The sequence below is a fragment of the Physella acuta genome, unplaced genomic scaffold (genome assembly GCF_028476545.2).
Source record: "Physella acuta isolate Inbredline_101_S28 unplaced genomic scaffold, ASM2847654v3 ptg000386l, whole genome shotgun sequence".
NCBI classification, from domain to species: domain Eukaryota; kingdom Metazoa; phylum Mollusca; class Gastropoda; family Physidae; genus Physella; species Physella acuta.
Window position 1 is genome coordinate 601,693 of NW_026731905.1, and position 26,349 is coordinate 628,041.

Below are 26,349 nucleotides of genomic sequence, written 5' to 3' on the forward strand. Positions count from 1 at the left end.
GGACAAACATTCGATTTGCGCCCTCCACCATTGTCGGGATTTGTCAAATTTGCTCTTAAAAGGCTATTTAACACTCGAATTAATCACTTAATTAAGTGGAATTATCATTTTTCTTTATATATTTTGCTATTTTTTGCCTTAGTGTCACCCCCCTAAATGGTGTCACCCTGTGCGGTCTGCACCCCCTGGCCCCCCCCCCCCCCTCGCTACGCCACTGGTCACAAGTCTGAACAGTGATCCCAACTTGAGATCTTCAGGCTAGCAGCAAAATGTTATGCCATTCAACCACACCATCCAATTTGACTTAAACTTGCTATAACTAATTTAGTCACAGCTACTTGAGTTAAATTTAGCTCGAATTTTCAGCAGTTCAATTGTAAAGTTTATTTCCAAGTTCAGTAACTCTCACCACTTTGTTATATATATACCATATCTACATCTTTAATAGTTATTCTATATTATTTCTTGCTTCAGGTAATGAAATCACATGTACGAGTTTTTACTAGTTTAGATCCACGTTATATATGTTCGTTTGTGAACAGTTAGTGGCGAGATCGGACGTCGTTTGTGTCGGAAATTTTTTGTTTCCGAGTACTCTGGGAAGTGTCCAGACAAAGAGGTCATGGAGATGCCGGAGTCTTCATGAGACCGTCGATGATGCCGGTGGTGCTGGCGGCTCTTAGATTCCTCATGAGGTGGGGTGTAGTCGCTGGCTAAACTGCTGGAGCGAGAATGTTCCGGCGAAACGCTACTACTGAGAGTGTCATTGCTAAAATCCGAGAACGAGTTTAATTGGTCCATGGGGTATTGGAAATCTCCATAATCAACACAATTTCCTACATCACTTCCTGTTAGAGAGAGATTATCCATCCCTGGGGGAGGGGAGTTCACTTCAACGTCTGCTAAATATAACGATAGCGGAAGATTTGGATTATCATTCCTGGAGTTGTGTTGAGTAACCACTGGAGTCCTGGCGGACTCTAGGTCTATTCTTAGATTTTCATATGTGGGCGGGGAGAACTCCTTGTACGGGTTGTCCTCGCTGTAGGGTGGGAGGGTTGCGCCGTAGGGTGGGTTGTATTCTTCAAAGTCAGGTAGGTGAGCGCTTCTTGCCATCTGCCTTCTCCACTGCAGAAGAAAAGTAGGTTAACTATTTGTGCAAACTCATTTATTATTACTAAATTAATTTAATTAATTAATTAAGTATTATAAGACAAAGTAAAAAAAATTGTAATAATTTTTATTGGATTGAAATTTTAAATTTAATTGTTGTAAGGGAGGCAACCAAGATCTTAAAACAATTTATTTGGTTGCTTCCCTTTGTACGCTTTCTAAAGAATTCTCGCAGACCAACTTACAGGTTTAAAAATAAACTCGTAGGTTCCTCTTCCTTCCGTCAGTTCTTGATATTGCGAAACGACACAAGCGAAGCAGTAACACTGTGGATAGATATTATTTTTTTTAATTCTATGCAACTCAAAAGTGTTTTAAAAATCTGTGCAACATAACAAAACAAAAATAATGTGCATGTTTGTGTATCAGTGAAAATTGTTAAAAAATAAAATAATAATAAATAGCATTATTTTGGAACAAGATATATGTAGAAATTATGGGCTATTATTTTTCATTTTATTTTGATATTCCATGATGTAATGGACAGCTTCAATGGGATGAATGAGCTAAACGTGTATAACACACATTTGTATACTATATTTTTATGAGTGGTTAAAAACTTGAAGAAGAAAACTCACATTGGCTAGGAGTCTCACACAATAGAAGGCTACAGCCACTATCTCCCAGGGGTCAAGGTCCTGTAACAAAAGAAAGGTCAGACATAAATATACTGATATAATGGTTAGACTCTTAGTCAGTTACTTGATGGGACCATTATAAACTTATGTTGGACTAACAGGGAGATAACTCTATACTGTACTAACGGAGAGATAACTCTTTGCTGGACTAACAGGGAGATAAGTCTATACTGTACTAATAGGGAAATAACTCTATCTAGTCGAACAGGGGAATAACTATGTTATTGGCTATTTCATCACCATCATCTGATCCCACTCGTGCCCAAGACACATGGCATAGATAAAATAGGATTCATCTGTTTCAATGAGCTCGGCATATGAGGGATAGTTTGGTCAACACTATGCACAACCGCCTTTCTAACGTGAGTCAGGTACCCATCAGAGCTGAGTGGGCTCAGGGACGCGAACCCCAGAATTTGAGTTAGCATTTGTAAGCTTTACCACCCAACAATGTCGTTCCATGGGTCTTATTTACCGCTTGCATTAAATCAGTCATCAACAAACAGCTAACTATACACGTATTTGCATTATATTAATCATCAACAAACACAATAATAGACGTACATATAACAAGCTACGTCAGAGTAGTTACTAGTCACTATTTTATTTTTCTCTTTTTTTATATGAGAATATGTTCTTATTTTCAGACAAGGTGAGAGAGATAGAGCGAAGGGCATGACGTTTTATTCGTTTTATTCCGAGATGGGGGAGGGGGAGGGTGGGAGACAGACAAACACCCATTCAGACAGAAGCAGACAGACAAGCAGACAAGAACGGACGTTAGATCCTCCCCCCCCCTCCCCCCCCCCCCACCCACATTAAAAAAACAACATAACAAAACCCAGAAAGGAAGACAGCGCCAGTACTTCGTTAGTGTTTGTGGTTACCATGGCAACGCTGTGACCGGGCCGGGGAGTCGGAGCAGACTGCTGACGTCATTTCACGAGGTTAGAAATTAAATCGATTTTTTTTTAAACCCCGCACTTAAACTAGGTTAGTGTCCTTCTGCCTACAAGCAATCAGACGGAATGGATTAAAACTAGATATTCCAGGCACGAGCTTTGTGGGCATTTTTGTTTTTGTTTCTTGCCTTTTTTGTTCTTTGTTGATTTTTTATATTTTATTTTTTAGGTGGGGATTAGGAATGTGAAATGGGAAATGTTGGGATAGCGCCAAAGAGCAAGCGAGGTTTAGCTAGGGCTGTAGAACTAGAGATAGATTTTCAAGGGGCTTATCGAAGGTAGAAGACTAGATCGTTTGTTTGTAAAAGGGCTAATTGTGAGAGGTAGAGGTAGATTGTGTAAGGGCTAATTATGAGAGCTATAGATGAATTTCTAAGGGCTAATTGAAAGGGCTAGTGGTAGTTTCTGAAAGGGAAGTAACCAACACTCACATGTTCCTTCTCCAGATGGACGGTGGTGATGAGGGCTATGGCCCCCGTCTCGTACAACACGGTGATGACCAGCACGTATATCCATGGCAACAACAAAAACTTCCGGTCCTGCAACACACCAAACAAAATTACACTTGGCCACAAAAAATTTCTTTAATTTCATATTTTTATATTGTGTTTATATTTATTACATTGTATTCATTTAAAATGGGCTAAAAGAATTCGAGTAATACGATCTATCAAGAACTAGCCGAACTGACTTAAAGAAAATGTTTACTATATCGAGACTGACCATGAGGAATAGAAAATGTTTACTATATCGAGACTGGCCATGATGAATAGAAAATGTTTACTATATCGAGACTAGCCATGAGGAATAGAAAATGTTTACTATATCGTGACTGACCATGAGGAATAGAAAATGTTTACTATATCGAGGAATAGAAAATGTTTACTATATCCAGACTAGCCATGGATAAAAAAAAATATTTACCATGTAGACCCCGGGTAGCAGTACTAGGGAGACACCGATCAAGACGGAGTAGAGAACGAATCCAGCGTAGACGATGCCTTTTAGTTCTGGGGAAAAAAATTCTTTTAAACTCAGTCACCACAAATGGAACATTTACTTTAACTAAACTTTTCCAATGCGCCATTTTTTTTAATGAAAACATATCAGACGCCAATAATGTTTCCTTATACCAATAATTATTTAGATACGGTAGACTCTAGTCGAGACTCTAATTAAGTTTATCGATAATTGCCCATGTGACTAATGAAGCAAATGATTAACTTACCTATGGAGTCCCTCATCTCGTCCAGGGCTATGTACCTCAGCATGTAAAAGGCCAGGCACACAACGGATATTACCTGTGGATAAAAATAGAACAGGTTTTAAACAGTTAGCATTTTATGATTTGCGAGCTTTCTATGTACAACTGAAACTATTGAAACATTGATGGCGCACACGAAGAAGTCTTAATTTTTTCCATGACGCCATCTTTATAATGATAGGTCTGATACAAAATAATCATCACTATTCAGTTTCAGTGTAAAAAAAAGTATTTTACATTTTGAAGTTACTCTAAGAAATATCAACTGATGTGATGTATGATGAGTATCACGTTTGAAGTCATTGAAACAAGTATCCACTTGTATGATGTGTGATAAGTTTTGATAACTATCAGGTTGTGGTATAGATGTGTAGTGTTTGTTTGTGTCTATTGAAAGCTCAGGGACACGGGTGATGTATAAACCTGTGTAAACCGTATAAGCAATCGGTAATGATTTAGTATGTTTCCAAACATCGTCGGTCATTTTGATAGACATACGAGTTTACTTACTGTGGCCGGGGTCCGGCCTATCGCGGCTTAATTGGAGCTTATCGATGCCATGTAAATACCCCCTCACGACCCCTGTCATTATAATTGGACAGAGATATCGCCAGCCATGACTAAATTGATAGACACCCCCCACCCCCACGCTATCAAGTTACTATGGAGACAAAATATGCTGCAAATACCATTTTTTGTCATGAATATGCTAATTTTCTAATGCCGGAAGAAATTGACTTTTTTATGTCTAGTTTTTTTTCTTAATTGAGTGGGAGTGTTTTTTAAGTGTGTCGGAGAGGGGGGGGGGGTGATTGCAAAAGTCGGATATGGGCGTCGAAACATCACCACGAACAAAGAAATAATCATATTTCTACAACGGCCTCCGCAAGCAAGGCAAGACGCCTGCGTCAACATCCGCTGCATGACGTCAACAGAGCGGTCTTTGTCGCCGTCGAAACGTTCGGCAACAAAACACAAAAACTCATCCGGCTCAATTGTCTCAGTGCGCATGTCTGCGTGACTTGATGCGCAAAGACAACATGGGGGCTGTGTACCGACCAACACGCGGCACGCTACACGCGACACACAATCAAACATGACCTCTCGCTTTGATCTCTCGGACCGGCCAGTGCGGCACGTTGCACTGATACGTTTGTAGCGTTGGTCGTTGGTGTAGTTGGTGGACGTTGTAGTTGGTGGACGTAGCGATAATCTACTCTGAAACTGATTCATTTGTAGCGTTGGTGGTTGGTGGACGTTGTAGTTGGTGGACGTTGCGATAATCTACTCTGAAACTGATTCATTTGTAGCGTTGGTGGTTGGTGGACGTTGTAGTTGGTGGACGTTGCGATAATCTACTCTGAAACTGATTCATTTGTAGCGTTGGTGGTTGGTGGACGTTGGTGTAGTTGATGTAGTTGGTGGACGTTGCGATAATCTACTCTAAAATTGGTTCATTTGTAGCATTGGTGGTTGGTGGACGTTGGTGTAGTTGGTGGACGTTGCGATAATCTACTCTAAAATTGGTTAATGTATTTGTAACGGTGTAGTAGTTAGCAATGCCTGAACGTTGCGTCACACTACTGCGGGCGTCAGCACTACTCCAAGTCTAGGGCTATCCCCACTCCCGTTTTAGAAAAACTGAACTGCTGATGTATAATCAATCAACGATCAGCTAAATGAAATCCATAATCAATTAGCTGTTTTGAAATATTAGATAAGTGTATACATTGCGAGCCTTATAATAAGTTCAGTTTCTCTTACGACATTGGACAGATAAAGTAGGGTTCATTTATTTCATAGCCTCGAAAGATGAAGAGATGGTGTGGTCAGCACTATGCCCAGTCGCCTTTACTTTCCCCAACGTAAATTAGGTACCCACCAGAGCTGGATAGACACGGGGACGTCCTACGGTCACAAGTCCGAACCGAGATCTTTTAGCTACCAGCTAAACGGAGCCTTATAATAACCACTGTTGAGAATAAAAGAGTAACCGCCCCTCAATAAACATGATGTTTACGGTAAAGTAAAACTATGTGTTTTTATCGACATCCAATTTATAGGGCTAAATTATGTAGATCTAGTACGTAAACTTTCGGGTTTTACTGAAAGTGTCCGAAAAAATCACCGAAGAAATCCGAAACCAACGAAAAACGAGAGAACCACAGTTCTAGGCTTCTCTATAGTTGTTATCAGTCGTGTTTGGTGGTGGTTGTGTTATTTTACCGCTGTTGTTTTACAGTGTGTAGTTTTTTGATTTGTCGTTGTGTGTTGCTGACATCCCCCCCCCCCCCCACACACACACACACAACACACACCACAAACTGCAGTGTGAGGAATTCTTCAGATGAGGCTCGCTTGGTCGCGCGCCCCCAGCAGAAAGGGAAAGCTCAGTGTTTAGCACTCAAACGCGACGCGTCCCTGGCCACAATCGAGCATTATCCCGGCACGACAACGAACCAACATTGGCCACCGTGGCCTTTCATCTCCGTAACGAAGCGAAAGTAAACACAATCGGGCACTCCCCCAACAAAGGAAAAAGTTGGATTTGACAATGTGATTATCGTGTTGTAGCGATGGTCAACATTTTAAACTTTTCTGATTAAAAAATAACACACGATTTTTTAAAGAAACAAACCTTTTGTTTTATTAACTAAAAAGATACTTTAAAAGAATATTTAAGTTTGCATTGCATTTATTTTTATTCGTTATATTTTTGGATTTTGATGATTCAGGATCATTCCATCTTCCGAAAATAAAGTTCAATGCCAAACTTTAAACAGGGAATAATCACTTAGTAAACACACCTAAACACATTTAAACACAACACAGAAATAAATCCGTCTAAACAATACATCACGCTGTGGTCTAACCGTTTTAAATAAATGTTTTATTTTTTTGTAAAGGCTGTCAGGAAAGAAACACAATGTATTAGTGTACTATGATTGTACTACAATTAAATGTACTATGACTACTTTGTGTACTATGACTGAATAAACTGATGTTCAGTAGCCAATCAGTGAATGTAGTACTTTTTGTTCTACTGTATAGTAGCTACTGATTAACGTACCACGCTAATGATTGAATTTGTGAATTAGTCATTTCCTTATAGAGAGGCTCTCTAGCACTAAACATTGCACTGTGCACTTTGTAGTGAATAATGTACTAGTGAGTGAATATTTAGAGAGTGATATACTGGTGAATAGAGTACTAGCAATGATTTTTTTTGTTGAAAAAAATGCAGGCTCTACTATTGGACTATTCAGTAACCAACGAGCAAATTATGTTTTGATGAGTAAAGTTCTATTGAGTTTACCAATAGCAATAATGTCTTGTTAAGAACATTACTATTGGGGATGGCAATGCTGTTTTTGATGAGTAATATACTATTGAATCGCCAACTAACAATGATGCTTTTGATGAGTAGTATACAATTGAATAACCAACTAACAATGATGTTTTGGATGAGTTAGATTCTATTGAATAACCAACAAATAATTATGTTTTTGATGAGTACTATACTATTTAATCACCAACTAACACTGTTTTTGATGAGTAATATACTATTTAATTACCAACTAACACTGTTTTTGATGAGTAATATACTATTTAATTACCAACTAACACTGTTTTTGATGAGTAATATACTATTTAATTACCAACTAACACTGTTTTTGATGAGTAACATACTATAGAGTAACCAACTGACGATGATGTCTGGTTGAGTGCAGTACTATAGAGCAACCAACTAGTACTGAAGTATTACATTGTGCTGTTCTAAAATAAAACGTTTTCAAAAAAACGCCGGCCATTCCCAGCTCCCACGTTAGGTCATGACAACCCATCCATCATAACTTGATGACCGGCCCCCTACTGTGCCGGCTAAATGCCGGTTCTCAACAGAGCCGGCTAAAAAACTGGATCGATGAGGCTGTAAGAAAACGCCCCCCCCCCCCTTCAATTTGCATAAAGATTAGTGTTGTTTTAGCCAGGACAAAAAAACTGACGGCCATTTTGTTTTAACGTTTTTTTCTGGAATATTTCGGCTGGGATTGAAGTCAATAATCCATCTAAACCATGCCCACCCCCCTCCTTCATTGCTTCTTGATTTGATGTTACAATAGCTATTGTTTGAATAACTAAGATTTGTGTTTTATTATTGTGCATGGGGTTTTAATCCATTGTTTGTATTGTCCCATTTCTGTGTCACAGATCGTCTTCATGTTAAGCTGTGTTCGAATGTAACATGCTACAGATATAACCTTCAAGTAGTAGAACAAAAAAGGAGCTAAAATTCTGCGTTAAATGTATAGTTGTTAAAAGGTATATTTTTACTGTTAAGTTTTAGTGGTATAGTTTGCATGTGCTTGCTGAAGGTATACTTGTTAAAGGTATAGTTGTTAAAAAGTATAGTTTTACAGATAGGTTTTTGGTGGTATCGCTCCAGTGTTTTCATGATTTATATGTGCTTGATAAAGGTATAGTTGTTAAAGGTATAGTTTTCAAAAAGGTATAATTGATAAAGGTATAGTTGTTTAAGTTTTACAGATAGGTTTTGGTGGTACCGCTCTAGTGTTTATACGAGAGCTGATAAGAGCTCTTGATTAACACAGGGTGTGTGCAGTACTTTTTGTGTGACCCGTGTTGGGTCAGTACTCATGTGACCCGTTTTTGGGTCAGTACTCATGTGACCCGTGTTTGGCTCAGTACTTATGTATGACTCATGTATTGGTCATTCAACTTTATCACCCCACCCCTGGAACAAAGAACGCATATCACCCCTGGGCCGCTACAGAATTTACATACATTAACCTAAGTTTTCCACTCCCCCAATATCACAGACACAAAACGCTGTAAAACGGACATGCGACCCCCATAAAAACACGATCCCTACCTCCCAAACACACTCATTCATGTCGATTGTAGATGGTTATCACCCCCCCCCCCCACACACACACACACACTCCCACACACACCGATTCTTATTCTCCCCCCCCCCCCCCCAATCTGATTGTTTCCCTACCCTATAAGATTCTAATCTTGACCCATTTCACCAACATCAAAACCAACTCATCACGTGACGACCATTATAGCTATCCCACCTGCATATCAGTCTGTATGTGTCAACAGCGTTGCTTAACTACGAAGATTTTTTTTTCTTCAAATAATAATAGTTCTGGGCTAAAAACAGTACTTACGGGATAAAGTCTTCTTTTTGTCTGTATTTACAATCAGGGTTTAGAACAGGGGTCTCCAAACTTTTCAGCCCGAGGGCCGCATTAACCATTAAATTTCAATTCAGGGGCCAGTTTCTTCCAGACATGTCTTTGATTTTTCTGGGCAGTTCCTCGGCCATCACCAACAAACGTTTTTTCCGTGGACAAAAAGATCTCCGCGGGCCGGATGAGAGGACATCGCGGGCCGCATCCGGCCCGCGGGCCGTAGTTTGGAGACCCCTGGTTTAGAATCTCATATTACGAGGTTTTGCGCAAGATAGGACGAGATATTGTAATTACAATGTAGAACGGAGTAAACGCCCTTGAACAAGCCAATAATCTGTTTGATTATTTGAGCTATATGCACGTAGTCCTAAGGCCGATAAGCTCTAAAGCCGATAAGGAAACTTTAACCAGCGTGGTTAGGTTTAGCGTTAGGGTGTGGATTATGATTGGTATTAGGTTTGGGTGTAAAAGTTGGTGATTGTGTTGGGTGTAGATTTGGTGCAAGGGTATCGTAGTAGTCTTTTTAGATTTACGATTTTGTAAGTACTGAGGACAGCACAGAGATAGTAGACAGTTGGACAGTACACAAATAGACAGCACACATATGGGCAGCGCACAATTGGACAGTAAACAGATGGGCAGTACACAGATGGGCAGTACACAGATAGACAGTACACAGATGGGCAGAATAGAGATGGGCAGCATACAGATGGTCAGTAATGCAGCATTCTATCCCAGCTTGATCAAGACTTTGCATTTAGATGTCAGAATAGCACGTGACATCAGCGCGTGATGACACTCACAGCGTCACTGAAGCGTGACGTGTGTGTGAGTGGAGCTTAATACGATCGCAGCAGGTTCGACGTTACAGGGATTAGCTTTATGTAAGCGTACGCAAATCTGCCTAACCCACCTCTCACCACACACACAGACACACACACACAGACACACACGCGTCCCTTTAACACACACATAACGTTATGAAGGTTAGCTCGATGAACACGTATGCAAATGTGCCTACCCCATCTATACAAACACACCCGTCCCCTTCGCACACACACATAATATTACAGAGATTAGCTTTATGTAAACTTATGCTGTTATTCCCCCCCCCCCCCACCCCTCCCCTATTAAAATTATAACCCATAGCTCAAACAATCAACGGGTCAGACAGCTGTTACAAAACGACACGGCGACAATTTGTTTTTCTCGATCGATGCAGCTCCTCTACACAACCCGGACATTTTGTTAGCCAAACCCGGACAATTTTCATCAGCAATCCGGACGTTCAATCTGAACGTCTTTACGAAAATGTAACAAAACCCGAGCCTTTCTACATAAGCTTAAAGTTTCTAGCAAATCCTGACTGTACTCTACTAAAACGGACACGTCTTACGAAATCCGGACAAACTCTGTGCTCCGTCTTGACAATGTTTCCTCACAACTCGGACAATGCTACAGAATCCGGACAATGCTACAGTATCCGGATATTGCTATAGTAACCGGACATCTCTTCTTATCTGTCTCGGAAACTTTCCGATTTGCTCCAAATTTTTACTGCACAGATTATACTAGAAACCTGAGAAACCTCTGTAGTCCACTAAATCTTGTACAACTATATAGACCACCCCCCACCTTCAATCATCGTAAAAACCGATACAACATTACAACGTGTAGTTCAGCCAAACCAGTAAAACAAGTTAATTAAAAAGTCTAGTGACATTTAAGCGCAATTTCCTTATGTTATCTAAAAATAGCTCTGTCGTAGCGTAAATCAAGAGCAGGGTTAGTAAAACCATTGGTTAGTTATTAAAACGTTTTTTATTAATTTTTTTTTCAGTATTTTACATGTTTTATTTACAATAGAGTTACATGACTAAAAACCATTGCGCGCCTAGCTACCGAACGTGATGGCGCAGCCATTGAACGTGATGGCGCAGCTATTGAACGTGATGACGCGTGTGGTGTGGTTGGATAAAAATGCCTACTAATTCGGTCCAAATTTTAATTAATTCAAATAAAATTTTGTGACCGAACGAAAGGATATTTTTGAAAACTTTCTTCGGCAATATTGTTCTAAATTATGGCAGGAATCGATTGGTAAATGTTTCAAGTCGCTAAGTGGTCTGGTTGCCGAGATATGGGCCAAAAACTGCATTTTTTTCGAGGCTTTTTGGCTTTTCCGGGAAATCCATGAAAGAAACCTGGAATTTTTATGGCCTATGTTCATCCTCGTAACTTGCTTAACATAATTGCTTTTGGAACTAGTCATCGATATTGCATACATCCAGAAATGACGGGTTAATAAACGCAATTCTCCAGAATGGAAATTGCGCTAAAAAGCATATATACAAATTGTAAATTACACTGTTCATTTTTCATGCCATTGTATCAAATTATTACTTGTTTGCTATTGTTCATATTTTTTATGAAATAAAAAAATAATATAACTTGAAAAAAAGGTAACAAGATTTTTAAAAACCTGGCCACATCTGTTACCATCCAGGGATTATAGTTCTGTTTACCTTCACATAAATCCCCAGCGTGGTGTGTTACCTGTGTTTACCTTTGACAACTGAGATATTGATGTTACGGACAGCCGAATTTGTTACACGACTAAAATACTAATGTTACAAACTGACTAAAATTTGTTACACTACTAAAAATATGTTACCGACAGACGAATTTGTTACACTACTAAAATACTAATGTTACAAACTGCATTTGTTACACTACGGGAGGTGTTAGTTAGGTTTGAGACAGCTGTTACACGTTGGATAAGGCTTGGCAAAGTTGGCGAGGTATTGTCACTTTAGGAACATTTGATTGATTCCTCAAATCAATTACTTTATTACCACCTGATAGACAATTGAATTTTTAGTCCCGGTAAGAATAACTTAGCTAAGTTATTTCAATGCTGGGAATCAAATACTTAAATCAAGTCACTTTCACTGGGGGGGGGGGGGGATTTAATTAAATAAGAAACTTAAATTAAAGCTACTGTTAGGACTATGTTAACTTTGTAAGACCAGTAGCGTAGCGAGGGAGGGGGGGGGGGGGGGACATATGTCCCCGGGCGCCGACCTTAGGGGACGCCAAAATGGGTTGGAAAAATAAATTGAAAGGTTGAGGGGGGTGCAAATTGAAAATTTAAGGGGGGGGGGGGGTGCAAATCGAAAGTTTGAGGGGGTGCAAATCGAAAAGTTTGTCTCCGGGCGCCGGGAAGGGTCGCTACGCCTCTGTGTAAGACTATGGACCAGTTATAGTGGGGGGGGGGCCTTATTGTTTTATTTTAATTTAAAGACAGTAGCAAGGGATGTTTCGACATAAGGTCTTCGTCAGCAGACAACACTTTATTTAACGTTGAAAGATCAGAGAGGTTGTTGGTATATGCATTGGCGTGGACGACATGCTTTTAATTTAATGTGTGAGCAGTGTGGGGTGGTGGTGGTGTGGGGTACAAAGTCTCTGGGTAGTTGGAATGTGCCCTCAACACCCTCGTCTCCAGAGATAAAATCGGTGGGTGGGGGTGGGGACCGTACAACGTCCCTAACGGGGTGCTCAGGTGTTGGCTTTTAAAAGGGGGGGGGCACATCAAACAGTAGGTCACGGGCTAGAGGTCACGGCCAAGTGAACACGAACAGCAAAGATTGACACCCCCACCCCCCCCCACCGAGATGAACGCCCCGTAGAAATGAACGTTACTATTAGTCATCAACAAACCATTTTGTCATTCCTTTTCTTGTTTGAACGCATTTAGTGTGAGTATTTTTACTTCAGATAGCATTAAATTGAAAGTGGATTCAGATCTTATCGACTACCAGTGTACCTGTTTTACATGCTAGCCACACGGAAAACGATACTAGTTAATCCATTGGTTAACTTAACTTTAGGGTTACTGTTCCGGTTTGAAGTATCGCTATCGACGATACCAGCTACAAGATCTTGGGAACTGTCCCTTCCACCGTGTTGAATGACGGGCTCTATCAAGTATTGTAAGATCAGAGCCAGTCTTAACGTTTCGGTAGGTGTTTTTAATTAGGATGGTTAGGGACATGGTATGGATTGGGTTAGGGTTTGGGACATGGTATGGATTGGGTTAGGGTTTGGGACATGGTATGGATTGGGTTAGGGTTTGGGACATGGTATGGATTGGGTTAGGGTTTGGGACATGGTATGGATTGGGTTAGGGTTTGGGACATGGTATGGATTGGGTTAGGGTTTGGGACATGGTATGGATTGGGTTAGGGTTTGGGACATGGTATGGATTGGGTTAGGGTTTGGGACGACGTTGGCCTCAGCAAATTATGTTTGTATTTTTAGTTTACTACCAGTAACACCCTGCTTAAGCAGATTCCATAATAGTGACAACATAATCGGGCACTGGTATGATGGGAACTCTCGTGGCATGGCCACCCGACTTGTCCCTGCTTACAACAGCAGAACTGTGGAATTTTTGTTGACAAGATGGACGGACAAAACGTCAGAGCCCGAGGCCACTCATCCCCCCCCCCCCCCCCCAGGCACGTCTCGTTGGGAGAGAAATCCCGTGACCGCTGTGGAATGCCGGGACAATGCGTGTCAGGGGGTCACCGCTACACGTCTGGGCCGGGTGGCCGAGGGGGGCGGGCCGGGGTGGCCGAGGGGGGCGTGTCGGGGCAGACGGGCGGGTGTTTGTCCAGCTCTTCACCCCTGGGGTCATCCATGTCACTGTGTCAGCAGACGACATGAACTACACAGTTCTGTCAGTTTTTTAACGACCACTTTAAACACAACAAGAGAAGAAGAAAAAAATTCCAACAACAATTGTATGAACCTGTTATCTTGAAACTTTACTAGTGACGGTATAACTTATTCTTTTGGCTCAAAATTCACCACAAATGTTTAAAAATGGTTACAATCAATTTACAGTTTCTGCATACATGAGTTTTTTGTTGTTTTTTTTTTAATGTGTTATAAGTTATGATCAACTCAAACAATAACATAGAGAAATTAATTTACGTTTGTAACAGTTGATCTAAATACCTAATCTCGACCCTTCTTCATTAATGGTAGTGTAAAAATAAAAAGATGTTTTTTTTTTTGAAAATGCAGTTTGGGGGTGGGGATGGGCTGGATTGTTACGTTATTTTATTTATCCCCAACAATAACAATAACAATAAGAGTAAGTTTATATAACCACTAGTGGCGATGGGAGGGAGGAGGGGGGGGGGCAGTAAAACATCATGAGGAATCATTTACGGCCACATATTGACTACAATAAAAAGGGGCTTTCCCCTATACGTAATCAACCACCGCTATATATAAACAAATCATTAACACGTTGTACGCACAATAATTTAATTAAGCTTAATTAGGTGTAGCATTCTGACAAAAAAAATAAAACGTAGTTATCAAGGGCAGACAATTTTTTTCTTGTCATAATATGGAAAACTGGTAGATCTATCTGTTCCATCTATATTGTTGTATATTTATAGGCGAAGTTTTAAATTTTAATTATTTTAATATACACATTATATATAAACAGTTATACTGTGTTCATAAAACATGTAAGCCTACTGGACGTCCCAGTGTGAAGTGAGCACAGGTTTCAACATGCCTGGCTTACTTGAGCCACTTACTTGTACCACAACATTACTCACGCTCCAATCGACCGTAACATTTTCACCCTCTCCCCACCCTCCACCACTAGGGCTCATGGGGTGCTAAAAATAGATCCAAACTTCTCGAATCGATAATGATCACCTTCGATGTAAGATCTCAATCAATATTTTGTCTAAAGATACAAGTCCATTCGTTTTATCACAAAAACTCGATCCTTTATTTTAAGGCATGAGTTCTTTGGTCGGTTGGGTGGGATTTGTAATAAAAATAGTACAAAAAAGATGAGTCACTCGGGCAAATACAAAGGGCGACCACCAATGTGTACATTTGTATTTGTTTTATAACAATGATTTTAAACGTACTTTTTACAGCAAACATATAATTGTTCTATTAGTTTATATTTTTAAATTAATAACCTTATTCTCAAAGGTCAAAATATGTTTACACATTTTATTTATTTATTTTATTTTAGCTCATAAAAGACAATGCCGAACAGCGATTGACTACTTCAAATGTCCGACAATTGATACTACGTAATGAAAAGTTGACATGGTTATTTAATTTCTGCGAAATATTAGTCTTTCAATTTTTTTAAACATGCTCGACCAGTTAGAATACTACGGGACGGCGTGATATAGAGGGTAGAGAGCTAGCTAGACTGCTAACCCGAGAGTCTCGAGTTCGAATCCGGGCTCGCAATCAGTGGAACGTCCATGAGTCTACCCAGCTCTGATGGATTCAAACTTACGTTAGGAAAACAAAGGCGACTGGACATAGTGTTGACCACACTAACCCTTCGTATGCCGAGGTATTGGAAACGAACGGGAAATTAAGATGTTATCGACATCGTTTACGTCATTTCAATTATCGTGTGAACACCAAGTATTTTACAGCTGTGCATAACGAATTTACATTTTTTTAAAAACACAGGAAGTGTCAACAACAACAAAAAAGTTTGAATACTATCGTGTTATTTTTATGCCACTCTTAGGACGAAACTGCGACGCTTCAAATGTTGCGAGCGTTTCTAAAGTCTAAATAAAAACTGACCATTACACCAAACCCAACTTGACGTGCTTCTGTCTATACCTGCCCCATTACTCACTGCTGGCAATGTGGGGACATGACCCACGTGACCCGGTAACTAGCCACTAACAATGGCAACCTGGCCGTGACATGAAAGTTAAATCAATAACAGGTTACAAGCAACTGGTAAAAACCATGAGCAATCGGGTGAAAAACCCGCGCGTTCAAGGTCGATGACATCACGTGAGTGAAAAGGTGAGTGAGTAGAGAGGTGAAAACTAAGGTGGTGTGGGGGGAGGGGGACTTCATAGAATGCGTACATCGAGGCAAACAATTTTAGACTCGTTTAAGCAATCGATTTTCTAGAACAATAAATACACGTGAAATGCGACGACTCCATTAAAAAAGTGTATTGTGCAATGTTACTGTAATTTTATTAGCATTACCGTTTTTATTTTCAGTGAATGCGTCTCACATGTCTATCTGTGGTAGCTGGTGTTTGGGGGAGTTGACTAAGGTTCGGATCCCATTGAGACGGGCCTGCTAGACTGTTTTGATATCTACTTGAACAGGGGTCATCCATAAATAATGTGACACTCATAAGGGGGAGGGGGGGGGTCGTGATTTTGTGACGATGTGTGGAGAGGGGATTAGATAGTTTGGCGTCACATTTTTGCATTTTTTGTTACATTTAACTTTAGAAATTGAATTTTTTATGTTGACCGAGCACAGTTAATATTTTAGAAAGAATTCTATGTTTTAGAAACAATTCAACTGCCATTTTGGGGTTGTTCTAGGTTGAGGTGTGACGTCTTTCTAAAGGGGGGGGGGGGCTGTCTGGCTTTTTGTGACGATGTGTGACGGCTGAGAGGGGGAAATTGTCCCAAAAAAAAGCGTGACGTCATTTATGGATGACCACCAAGGCTTTGGGTGGCTGGGCAATGTGTTGGCACCATAATTCCTTACATTGATGTAAGCTACTAATCTGGGAATCGAATTATCTAATGGAGTAGTTTAACTTTTGATATGTGTTTTATCCAGGCTTTCAGTAAGTGTCATATTCTAACTTTCATTATGTGTTACATCCTAACTTTCATTAAGTTTTATATCCTAACTTTCATTAAGTTTTATATCCTAACTTTCATTAAGTTTTATATCCTAACTTTCATTAATTTTTTATATACTTTATATATACTTTCGTGAAAATAGTTTAGCCCTAACTTAACTTAAATCCACGTGCTTTAGCTTTGATTACACTGTTCTATTTTTCAACCTACAATGTAAGTCAGCTTTTTCTTAGCCTACTAAGTCATCATCTAGCCAGTTAACTGACCTTTCCCCAACCCTTAGTGACCCACACCCACCACCTAAATGACCCAAGCCCAGTTTCTAACATACTATTACTCAGCGATTATAGCCTTCCCTACAATCAAACTATTTTAATTGATATGCTAAGTCCACCGTCGACCCCTCTACATCTCTGTACGGAAGACAAAGCACAAACTCCTCTCTGAATATTTGCTTTTACTTACCCACATTTCACGGCATTTCTCCTGGGCTTTTCAACCCTTTCATACAATAGCCGGCTCCCTGCCGGTTCAGCCGATTTGAGTCAGCCGGCAGCCGATTTGAGTCAGCCGGCACAATGGATGTGAAGGTCCGTGGGAAGTTTTTTAAAATCCCATTCAAAGCGTGACAGGGAGGGCAATAAATTTGGGGCGAAAATATTTGACCACTAAAGAGACTTTGAAAGGCTTGACCCCGTGGACTAAGGAAGGATTAGGTCGCTATTAACATTCCTAACGACAGAAAAAGTTTCGTTGGTAATATGGAGGAGAGGGGAGGGGAGGAGGGTCTGGGCAGGCGATCGGTTTAGAAATGTAAAATTATGGTACACATGTAAATACCTTGAAGAAAAATTGCTGAGTATTTTTTTAGGAATGTGGCAGTACAGTGTAAAATACTTAATAGGGTTTTGAGATTAGTAATGATTTAGGTTAGGATAAAAGTTAAGTTCGAAATATTTATTTTACTATTCACATTCTTTCCCATAGTTGTAATGAAACAGTAAAGTTATTCTGTAGTTAAGTAATGAGAAGGACGTAAGAAGACAGCAGAAGATGAAAGTAACAAGGTTAAGGAAATAAGATGAAAGTAATATAATAAACAACATTTAGTTTCTAAGATTTTCCACAAACAGAATAGCAGACAGACAGAATGACAGACAGACAGATGCGAACTAAGCAAATGTTTATTACAAAAAGAATAAAGGAATACAGATAAAAGAAATTCAATAATGGACGCGTCGGTGTGGATTTCATGCATCAGTGATATAAAGTTATTGAAGTTGTTGTATTTCGTAGTTCGTTTATTCCGATAAAAACATAATTTAGGTCTCGTGTTATATTATCACAAAAAGCTTTCCGCTGTTTCACCCGCAAGCGCCCCCCCCCCCTCCCCACACACACACACACATACAGAGACAGACACACACAGAAATTTGTATTGACAAACGTACTTTTTAAAAATTATTTTATTTTAGTGTTGATTCCGGGTGGGTTATTACGTCGGTCTTTTATTATGGGTTTCTGTGTCTTGGTGAGCTTAGAGAGGAGTTTCAGTCATACCGTCCGACTTCATAAACAATGACTCTAGTGGTCAAGCCCAGTGGTCAGAATAGTCAAGTCTTTATGTGGTCAGCTAATGGTGGCATAACTGGTCGGGTGAAACAGTGTGAAACGGTCACAGGCGGATGGGGAATACGACCCGGGTCATTGTTTGAATAACAGGTCATTTAAGGGTCATTTACAGGTCATTGGTCAGCTTGGCCAGATGACCAGTCCTAGTGGCACACCCCAGGGGTCCACCGACTCGGTGAATTAGTTTTAAATAGTCTCGATCGATGGACGATCTAGCTTCTAATATAAGTCTCTGTGGTCTCAGGTGTGTTTAGGACTTAGGGCGTATAAAGCCTGCATCGTGAAGCTATACACAGTTTGCTTATGGCAATACTGGGGTTTACATTAAAGTTCATGAACCATCGTTTGTTTATGGGCCGGCATTATTGTACAAGTTCATGAACCGAATGTGTGAATAAGTTTTGGTGAATAAGTTTTGTTAACAGCTTTTATGTTCAAACATGTATACTAATTTTTATGTAAAGTCAGATGTACCGATTTTAGCGTACAAATATATGTACCATGATATATGTACCGTGATATGTGTACCATGATATGTGTAAAGAGTCTATATGTGGGCTAGATTTTGCCTTCAAATTCACAAGCCAGCTTTAGTTTACAAGGTACACAAGAAGGTAAGTACTCACCAAGGTATAATATCCACAAACAGCACTTCCTGTTCTGGTGTTAGACCAGCAGAGAAACGAACTGATGATGGCCATCGTGGAGGGTCACAAAGTCCCCTCGAGAAGTTCACACAGTCCCCTCGAGATTCGAACCTGCTCGTTACACACTCTCACTTGTGCGTGCCACTATCAACATGACCAGCTAGTTTTGAGGCTGGAAAAGTAAAACATAATATTCATAAATTAACAATCATAAAGAAGTTAAATTAAATTTATATTTTAGAACAAGGTAAAGTAAACAAAAAGTAATTTATTTCTCAAGTGTTTTACAAGATAACAGTTTACCTAATCTGATTAGTAATTGGAATTAAAATTCTGTACACGTCAGCTTGTTGGAAAATCCATTTGTTTAAAATCCTTAAAATCAGCTCATTATAATATTAATGAATATTTTTAAACTGTTTCCAGTGGCTTTGGATGCATCTAGAAACGGTGCGGATACCATGAATAGATACACCAGCCTCGATTTGAAGTTTCAGGTCAGCTATATTTAAACACAGGCCTGGTCTGAAGGACGAGGTGACATTGATTGACAAGACGTCTTATTTACGTCTGAGCCAGGGAAGACGTATTATCTACGTCATGTTGGGGGGGGGGGGGGGGCGACAGTTTAAAACACTGACCTGGGATTAATTTAGCTGTCACGTGGTGGGTGTGTCGAGTGGGCGTGCCTGGATTAGAGTTTAGTGGTTGCTCAGCAAAAGTTTGGTGTGGTTGAAAGTAAACCGTGTGGTTGCTAAGGCGAGGGTTGGTATGGTTTAAGCGTATCCATGCGTTTATGATAACCAAGAATGGTCTAGAAAAAGTTGTGTATAGTACAAACAAAATATCGATCATTATGTTCTCCTTTTTGTAACAGATGGTAATATAGCTTAGGACGACTTTTTATGGGAGGTTCTTACGAAAACAAATGGAAATAATGTGGACAGCAAAATATCTACGGCAGGAAGATCTTTTGTTTGGTTGCTGTTTGTCCATACATTTTCTCGTTAAAATAAAAAAAAATTGTTGGTTTTTGCTGGAAATTGAAATTAATTTAACAGACGGCCAAGCTAGCAGGGCGGGAATAAACAAAACGATCAACATTTAGGCAATAATCAAGAAATATATCGGTGTTTTTAAATGTCAACGAATTCAAATAAAATGTTAAGTTTTAGTGAAATTGAAATGGCATGCTAAGGTTTTGTGGGCTTGAAATGTCATGTTAGGGTTTAGTGGGCTTGAAATGTCATGTTAGGGTTTAGTGGGCTTGAAATGTCATGTTAGGGTTTAGTGGGCTTGAAATGTCATGTTAGGGTTTAGTGGGCTTGAAACAGTGGCGTAGGCAGGGGGGTTAAGGGGGTCATAACCCCCCCCCCCCATAGACCCCTCGGTATATAAATAAAAAGTATGAGGGGGGTGCAAATCGAAAGTTTGAGGGGGGTGCAAATCGAAAGTTTGAGGGGGGTGCAAATCGAAAGTTTGAGGGGGGGTGCAAATCGAAAGTTTGAGGGGGGGTGCAAATCGAAAGTTTGAGGGGGGGGTGCAAATCGAAAGCTTGACGGGGGTTTAAATCGAAAGTTTGAGGGGGGGGGGGTGCAAATCCAAAGTTTGTCCCCGGGTAAAAATTGGAACCCCCCCCCCCCCTTGAGACGATCCTGGCTACGCCGCTGGCTTGAAATGTCATGTTAGGGTTTAGTGGGCTTGAAATGTCAGCAACCTGTTGTAGTCTTCACCAACAATTTCGTGCCAACATGTAATTGCAGCTACATTTACAACCAGCACATCGCATGTTCGCTTTATACTGAAAACTTGAAACAGATTTATGACCGGCATCCGGTCTGCGCAGTAAAGATGCGCAGCAGACGATAGGCGATAAGATTACCAGGGGACATAAATCCGTCCCGCTTGTCTCTTCCCTCGAAGAGTTAACGTCCTTGTTTGTAAATTTGTTTGAAGATGACAAGAAAGGGCTACCACGGCTGGGGCTTTAGAAGAAAATTAAGATGGCGGGCTGATAAGAACAACGGGCATCACGTGATTCTGTGGCTGGACGTCTGGACGGACGTAATAACCGTGTGATTCTTGAGGGTGGGGGGGGGGGGGGATTTATGACTTGTGGGTTGCTGTTGTGAGTAGGACGGTAGGATGGGGGCAATGCTATGTTGAGAACGCTGTCTTAAGGGCCCCATAAACTATATGGGGTCACTGTCCGATAATTTGTAATTATTATGTAATAAAAGATGACTGTTGTTAACTCCCCCCCCCCACACACATACACACTTAATGTTAACTGCCTAAAGATAAAGACTAAGTAGTTAAAAAATGCATAGCATTTTATTTAATAGACATTTTTACATCGGTTTTCAGAATAAGATCAATATATGCCTCTGTGTAATACTTTTATCCTTCCGAATCGCAGTCAAGGCAGGAACTAAATTAAAATAACGTGTTGATTAAAACGCTAATTAACTACACCGGTGAAATTAGCCAGTCATTAATTAGTCATTATCAAAAGTTACCGCATGCAGCGACATGTCCGGACGCTTTGTCACGTGATCAGGGGGTGTGGTAGATCTCAACAACAACAACAGCAACAAGATGGGGATAGGGGAGGGTAAAAGAAAGGTCAATAGACTCTAAAATAGGGGAGCTAACAGTCTAGGCAAGAACAAATTCATTAAACTGGGCAAGTGAAAATTAAGCTCAAGAAAAAAATTCAGTAAGCTAGGAAAGGGAAAATTAACAATCTAGGTAAGAGACAAATTCACTAAACTAAGCAAGAAAAAACGACTTCTTAACTCAATTTCTGTGTGATGATTGAAATGTCCAGATGAAATGTCCACATAAAAATATCCCAATACTAACCACTGTAAACTTGAATAAGTATCTAGCGTGAAACAATAAAAAAAAACACAATTTCAGTGCACTTTTCTGACATTTCGCAACTCAATGGTCTAAAACAGGCCTCACAATCTAGTTCGTGTCACCATCTCCCCCCCCTACCCAGATAAAGGTCGCGTTTGGCTATTACATCAGCTCTATAAATTACCTGTAGTTTACAGGTAGGTCAACAGCAGATGGGAGGCGACAATGGAAGGTGACAAAAATAAGTCTGAAAACTGTCGGCACGTTGTGAAATTAAAACACCTGTTTCAGAACTTACAAAAGTCAAGCTTGATTTATTTTTCTTTCTCTTGTAATGACGTCATCGATGTATGTGTTCCACCGCATAAAAGTGTGTATATTGTCTCCTCTATTTGAGGGTATATTTGTATGCTTTTCGTTTAGTGCGTGTACTAAGAAAGGAGGGAGTGGAAATTAATTGTGGTGTTTCGGTAAGCTTGTCACGACATGGTACACCACTGGGGTGGGACTATAGTGAGATGACATGCACAATACTGACATGACATACACAATACTGACATGACACAAATGGCGGGGTACAATACTGACTTGATGTTGAGCTATACCGCATTGACATAAACAAATTTTGACGATAGTGGGATGAAATGAGCCCAGTGTTTCTTTCAGACTTTTTTCTCCAGGGGGAGGTGGCGTACACTGGTGAAATTATATAATTTCTATAAAAATTCTATTTTGTTCGGAGAGAGGGGGGGGGGGGGGGGAATGTGCTCCGATGGATGAATATACTGCACAGTGATAGCATATAATAACATGACCTTTGAAGATGCTAATAGGACAAGGAACAATGTATTCTAAATGACACCCCTGTTGTTAAACATGACATTAAAGGCATGACATGACACTTTAAAAACATTTAAACCCCGACAATTCTCACCGCCGAGCATGTGTACGGCTAATCGTATTCCGGTCATGTTCGCCCTATAAGGCTGACCGGTCGTCATTCCGTGACCTTGACCCCCGCACAGTAAACAGACGAGAGGTTAACTTTCCACGTCCAACGCCAATGGTCTTGTCCGGTCTACAGACGGGCTGCCAACTTGGCTGGGGGGATCTGGTCAAACAAGACATGCCCGGGGAGGGGGGTGGGGGGGGGGGGGGGGGTTAATGTCTCAGGGGGTTTAGCTAATGTCCGAGGTTTAGGCTAATACGGTCATCACGTGTGTGAATAGGACTTGCAATTTGAGATCACAAATTCTGGAATCAAGAAATTCCTGTTTCGTCTTTAAAATATTAGAATTTTTTCGTTGGTCTAATCCTTTGAAAAGCCGGAGCAGAGCAAGTGTATGCGTAGCAGACATGTTCAGTGTTGAGACAATACGAGATGATAGATCTAGCTACATCGCATTCCATTCCAACACCTCTACAATGGCGGAGGGGGGGGGGGGGCTTTAGTATGGGGCACCTCTGCTGGGCTTAATAAAATTTGGTAATTAAATCGGGTTGTTTAGATAATAAGTGATCTCGGGTTTAAACCACAAGCCAGACCATTGGTCAACAACCACAAATCCGACCCGGGGTCAATGATAAGTCGAACCATGGGTAAACCACAAGCCAGTGGTTAATCACAACCGTACCAGGGATTGACCACAAGCCTGACCAGGGATTGACCACAAGCCGGACCAGGCATTGACCACAAGCCGGACAAGGGATTGACCACAAGCCGGACCAGGGATTGACCACAAGCCTGACTCGAGGTCAATGACAAGCCAGACCATGGATTGACCACAAGCCTGACCAGGGATTGACCACAAGCCGGACCAGGGATTGACCACAAGCCGGACAAGGGATTGACCACAAGCCGGACCAGGGATTGACCACAAGCCTGACTCGAGGTCAATGACAAGCCAGACCATGGATTGACCACAAGCCTGACCAGGGATTGACCACAAGCCTGACCAGGGATTGACCACAAGCCGGACCAATGCCCCAGCAAATTGACGTCACTGTAAAATATGCGCTGGCCAATATGTGAGCACGTATGACACGTCAGCGCCAACGTTTGGCGTGGATGACCGCGGTCAGTGCTGTCTGACAGGTGAGGGGGCGATCATCGTGTTTGGCCAGGGGGAAACTCTGTGTGCCAAGGTGAGATTCGAGTCATTCCGAGGCCGTCACTTCAAGGTCATTATGTCACCGGTCTAACGGGATTTTAATCTGGCAGTACACGGCCTTATAAAACGACGATTTGCGACCAATTTTTTTTCAAGATCTGGGGTATAATAGTAGGATACTGAGGCGTAGAGAGGGGGGGCGTGGGTGCGGACCGCACCGGGTGACACTATTAGGGGGGGGGGTGACACCAAGGCAAAAAATAGCAAAATATATAGAGAAAAACTTGAGGGGGGGGGGTGCAAATCGAAAATTTGAAAGTTTGACCCGGGAAGGGTCGCTATGCCTCTGGGGGGGGGGGGGGGGTTTGACACCATGAAGTGCCGCACCAGGTGACACCCGACCTCGCTACACCACTGGTAGGATAGAAAGCGGACCCTCGACTTTAGAACGATTGACAAAAGAGTGCGTAAGCTACCTTGCACTTTTCGCGTCATCTGATGGCAACAGGGGAGGCTATGCAACTTTCGTTGTTGTTTTTTTTAATAAAACAAAAGATAATTATAGGAAAGGAAGGTTTAGAATAAATATATAAAAAATTCATAAGATTCGTAAATTTACAATGTAATTTTAAAGAAATTACATTCGGCCATTTACGTTAGTTTTAAGATGAAATATCTAAATAACACAATACAAGTTTGAACACTATAACCCTGCATACAGTGTATAAATATGACCACGGCATAGTACACCACTGTTTTCGTTGTCTAATATCCTACACTTCAGGACAGTATCGTTGTCGTATTTGTGTTTTTCGGGTATCGATGTTAGGTGTCAGTATTATTGAATAAATAATTACCTCGGTACAACTGGTCAGAGAACAGCAGTGTGTACGATATGACATGGTAATCCGCAACCGATGAAAGGTATCTGACTAACCTTGTGGAAGTTAAGGGCGGCTGGGTATGGTGCTGACCACACTATCCCTTCATAGGCTAAGGATCGTCCCCTCTAGGCTTGAGAGCAAAAAAATCTAGTGCGCAGTGTTCTACCAATTTTTCACAAGGATATGTGATATATGCATTTTTTTAAAACCGCGGCAGGTTAAAAAATACTGCACGGCTGCGCAACGGAGATGCCGAGATGAAGAAAAATGAATTATACTTCATCTGCCCAATGAATCCCTTGGTCAAAATAGGAACTTTACTTTTTACCTATCAACAACCAACAAAACAAGTTTATGCTTAGGAAAAACATTTCCATGTATTGCTTGATTGAATAGTCTCCCCCTTCACGCAACCCATTATTGGCTTCATACATCAACCTGATGAAATTCCCTCCCTTTGTAACGTGGGTACCAAAAATCAATGCCTGTATTATATTTCCTTCGCACCCGTAACTAGGCTTGAAAGGGGGAGGTAACCACAAAGTAGAAGGTACGATAATCCACGCTTCCGGTTACAATATGGCTGAAAATAAAACTCTGGGTTTTTTTGTTGCGTCACATCCTGTCGAATAAGAATTGATTTGATTCTTGTTTTGTTTTTTTTTTTTTGTTTTTTTTGTTATTGATAGATCACCATTAGCAAATTACTTGTGTGAGAAGAACCAAGTATACTATGATATGTACATGGTCAGCTACTAATGAGGGTGGGGGTTAAGACCCAGGATATTTTTTTTTTGGTGGAATAACTGTAGCCTACTGTTGTCAATCTACTAATAGATAGATGGACTGCCCAGCATAAATGAATTGTCCAGCAAAATTGGATTGTCCAGCGTAGATGGACTATTCAGCATAATCTAAATATCCGGCCTAATTTGACTGTCCGGGGTAATTGTCCAGCGTAAATGGACTGTCCAACGTAGCATAACTGTCCATCATGGCTGTCTGGCGAAGAAACGATCTGACAACTTGTTTATTTGACTGCCCATTAACAGCGCATCGTGGCGGGAAAATGATCGATCGTCTGCCCTCCAGCAGATGCACGAGTCTGACCTCGTGACGTCATCCAAGTCTGCGTCGACGGAGTCAGCACCGTCTGAGTCAGCGGTTTCTCAGGAGGTACACTCTTTGATAACTTAACGAAAATTGCCCTTGTAATATCTTTGAGTGTGGGAGGGGGTGGGGATGAGGCATTTG

General features: G+C 40.8%; 1 protein-coding gene across 1 annotated transcript in view; it reads right to left on the reverse strand.

Moving 5' to 3' along the window:
* Positions 1-223: 223 nt before the first annotated feature.
* Positions 224-26,349, reverse strand: part of LOC131942053 (uncharacterized) — a 30,955-nt gene continuing 4,829 nt past the window's right edge. The window contains exons 2-8 of the mRNA XM_059301740.1: positions 19,215-19,407; positions 4,002-4,074; positions 3,698-3,783; positions 3,205-3,312; positions 1,752-1,811; positions 1,359-1,439; positions 224-1,128 (exon numbers count right to left, since the gene is read on the reverse strand). Coding sequence (XP_059157723.1) covers positions 508-1,128; positions 1,359-1,439; positions 1,752-1,811; positions 3,205-3,312; positions 3,698-3,783; positions 4,002-4,074; positions 19,215-19,289 — 1,104 coding nt within the window. The 5' untranslated portion in view covers positions 19,290-19,407 and the 3' untranslated portion in view covers positions 224-507. The remainder of the gene's footprint in view (positions 1,129-1,358; positions 1,440-1,751; positions 1,812-3,204; positions 3,313-3,697; positions 3,784-4,001; positions 4,075-19,214; positions 19,408-26,349) is intronic.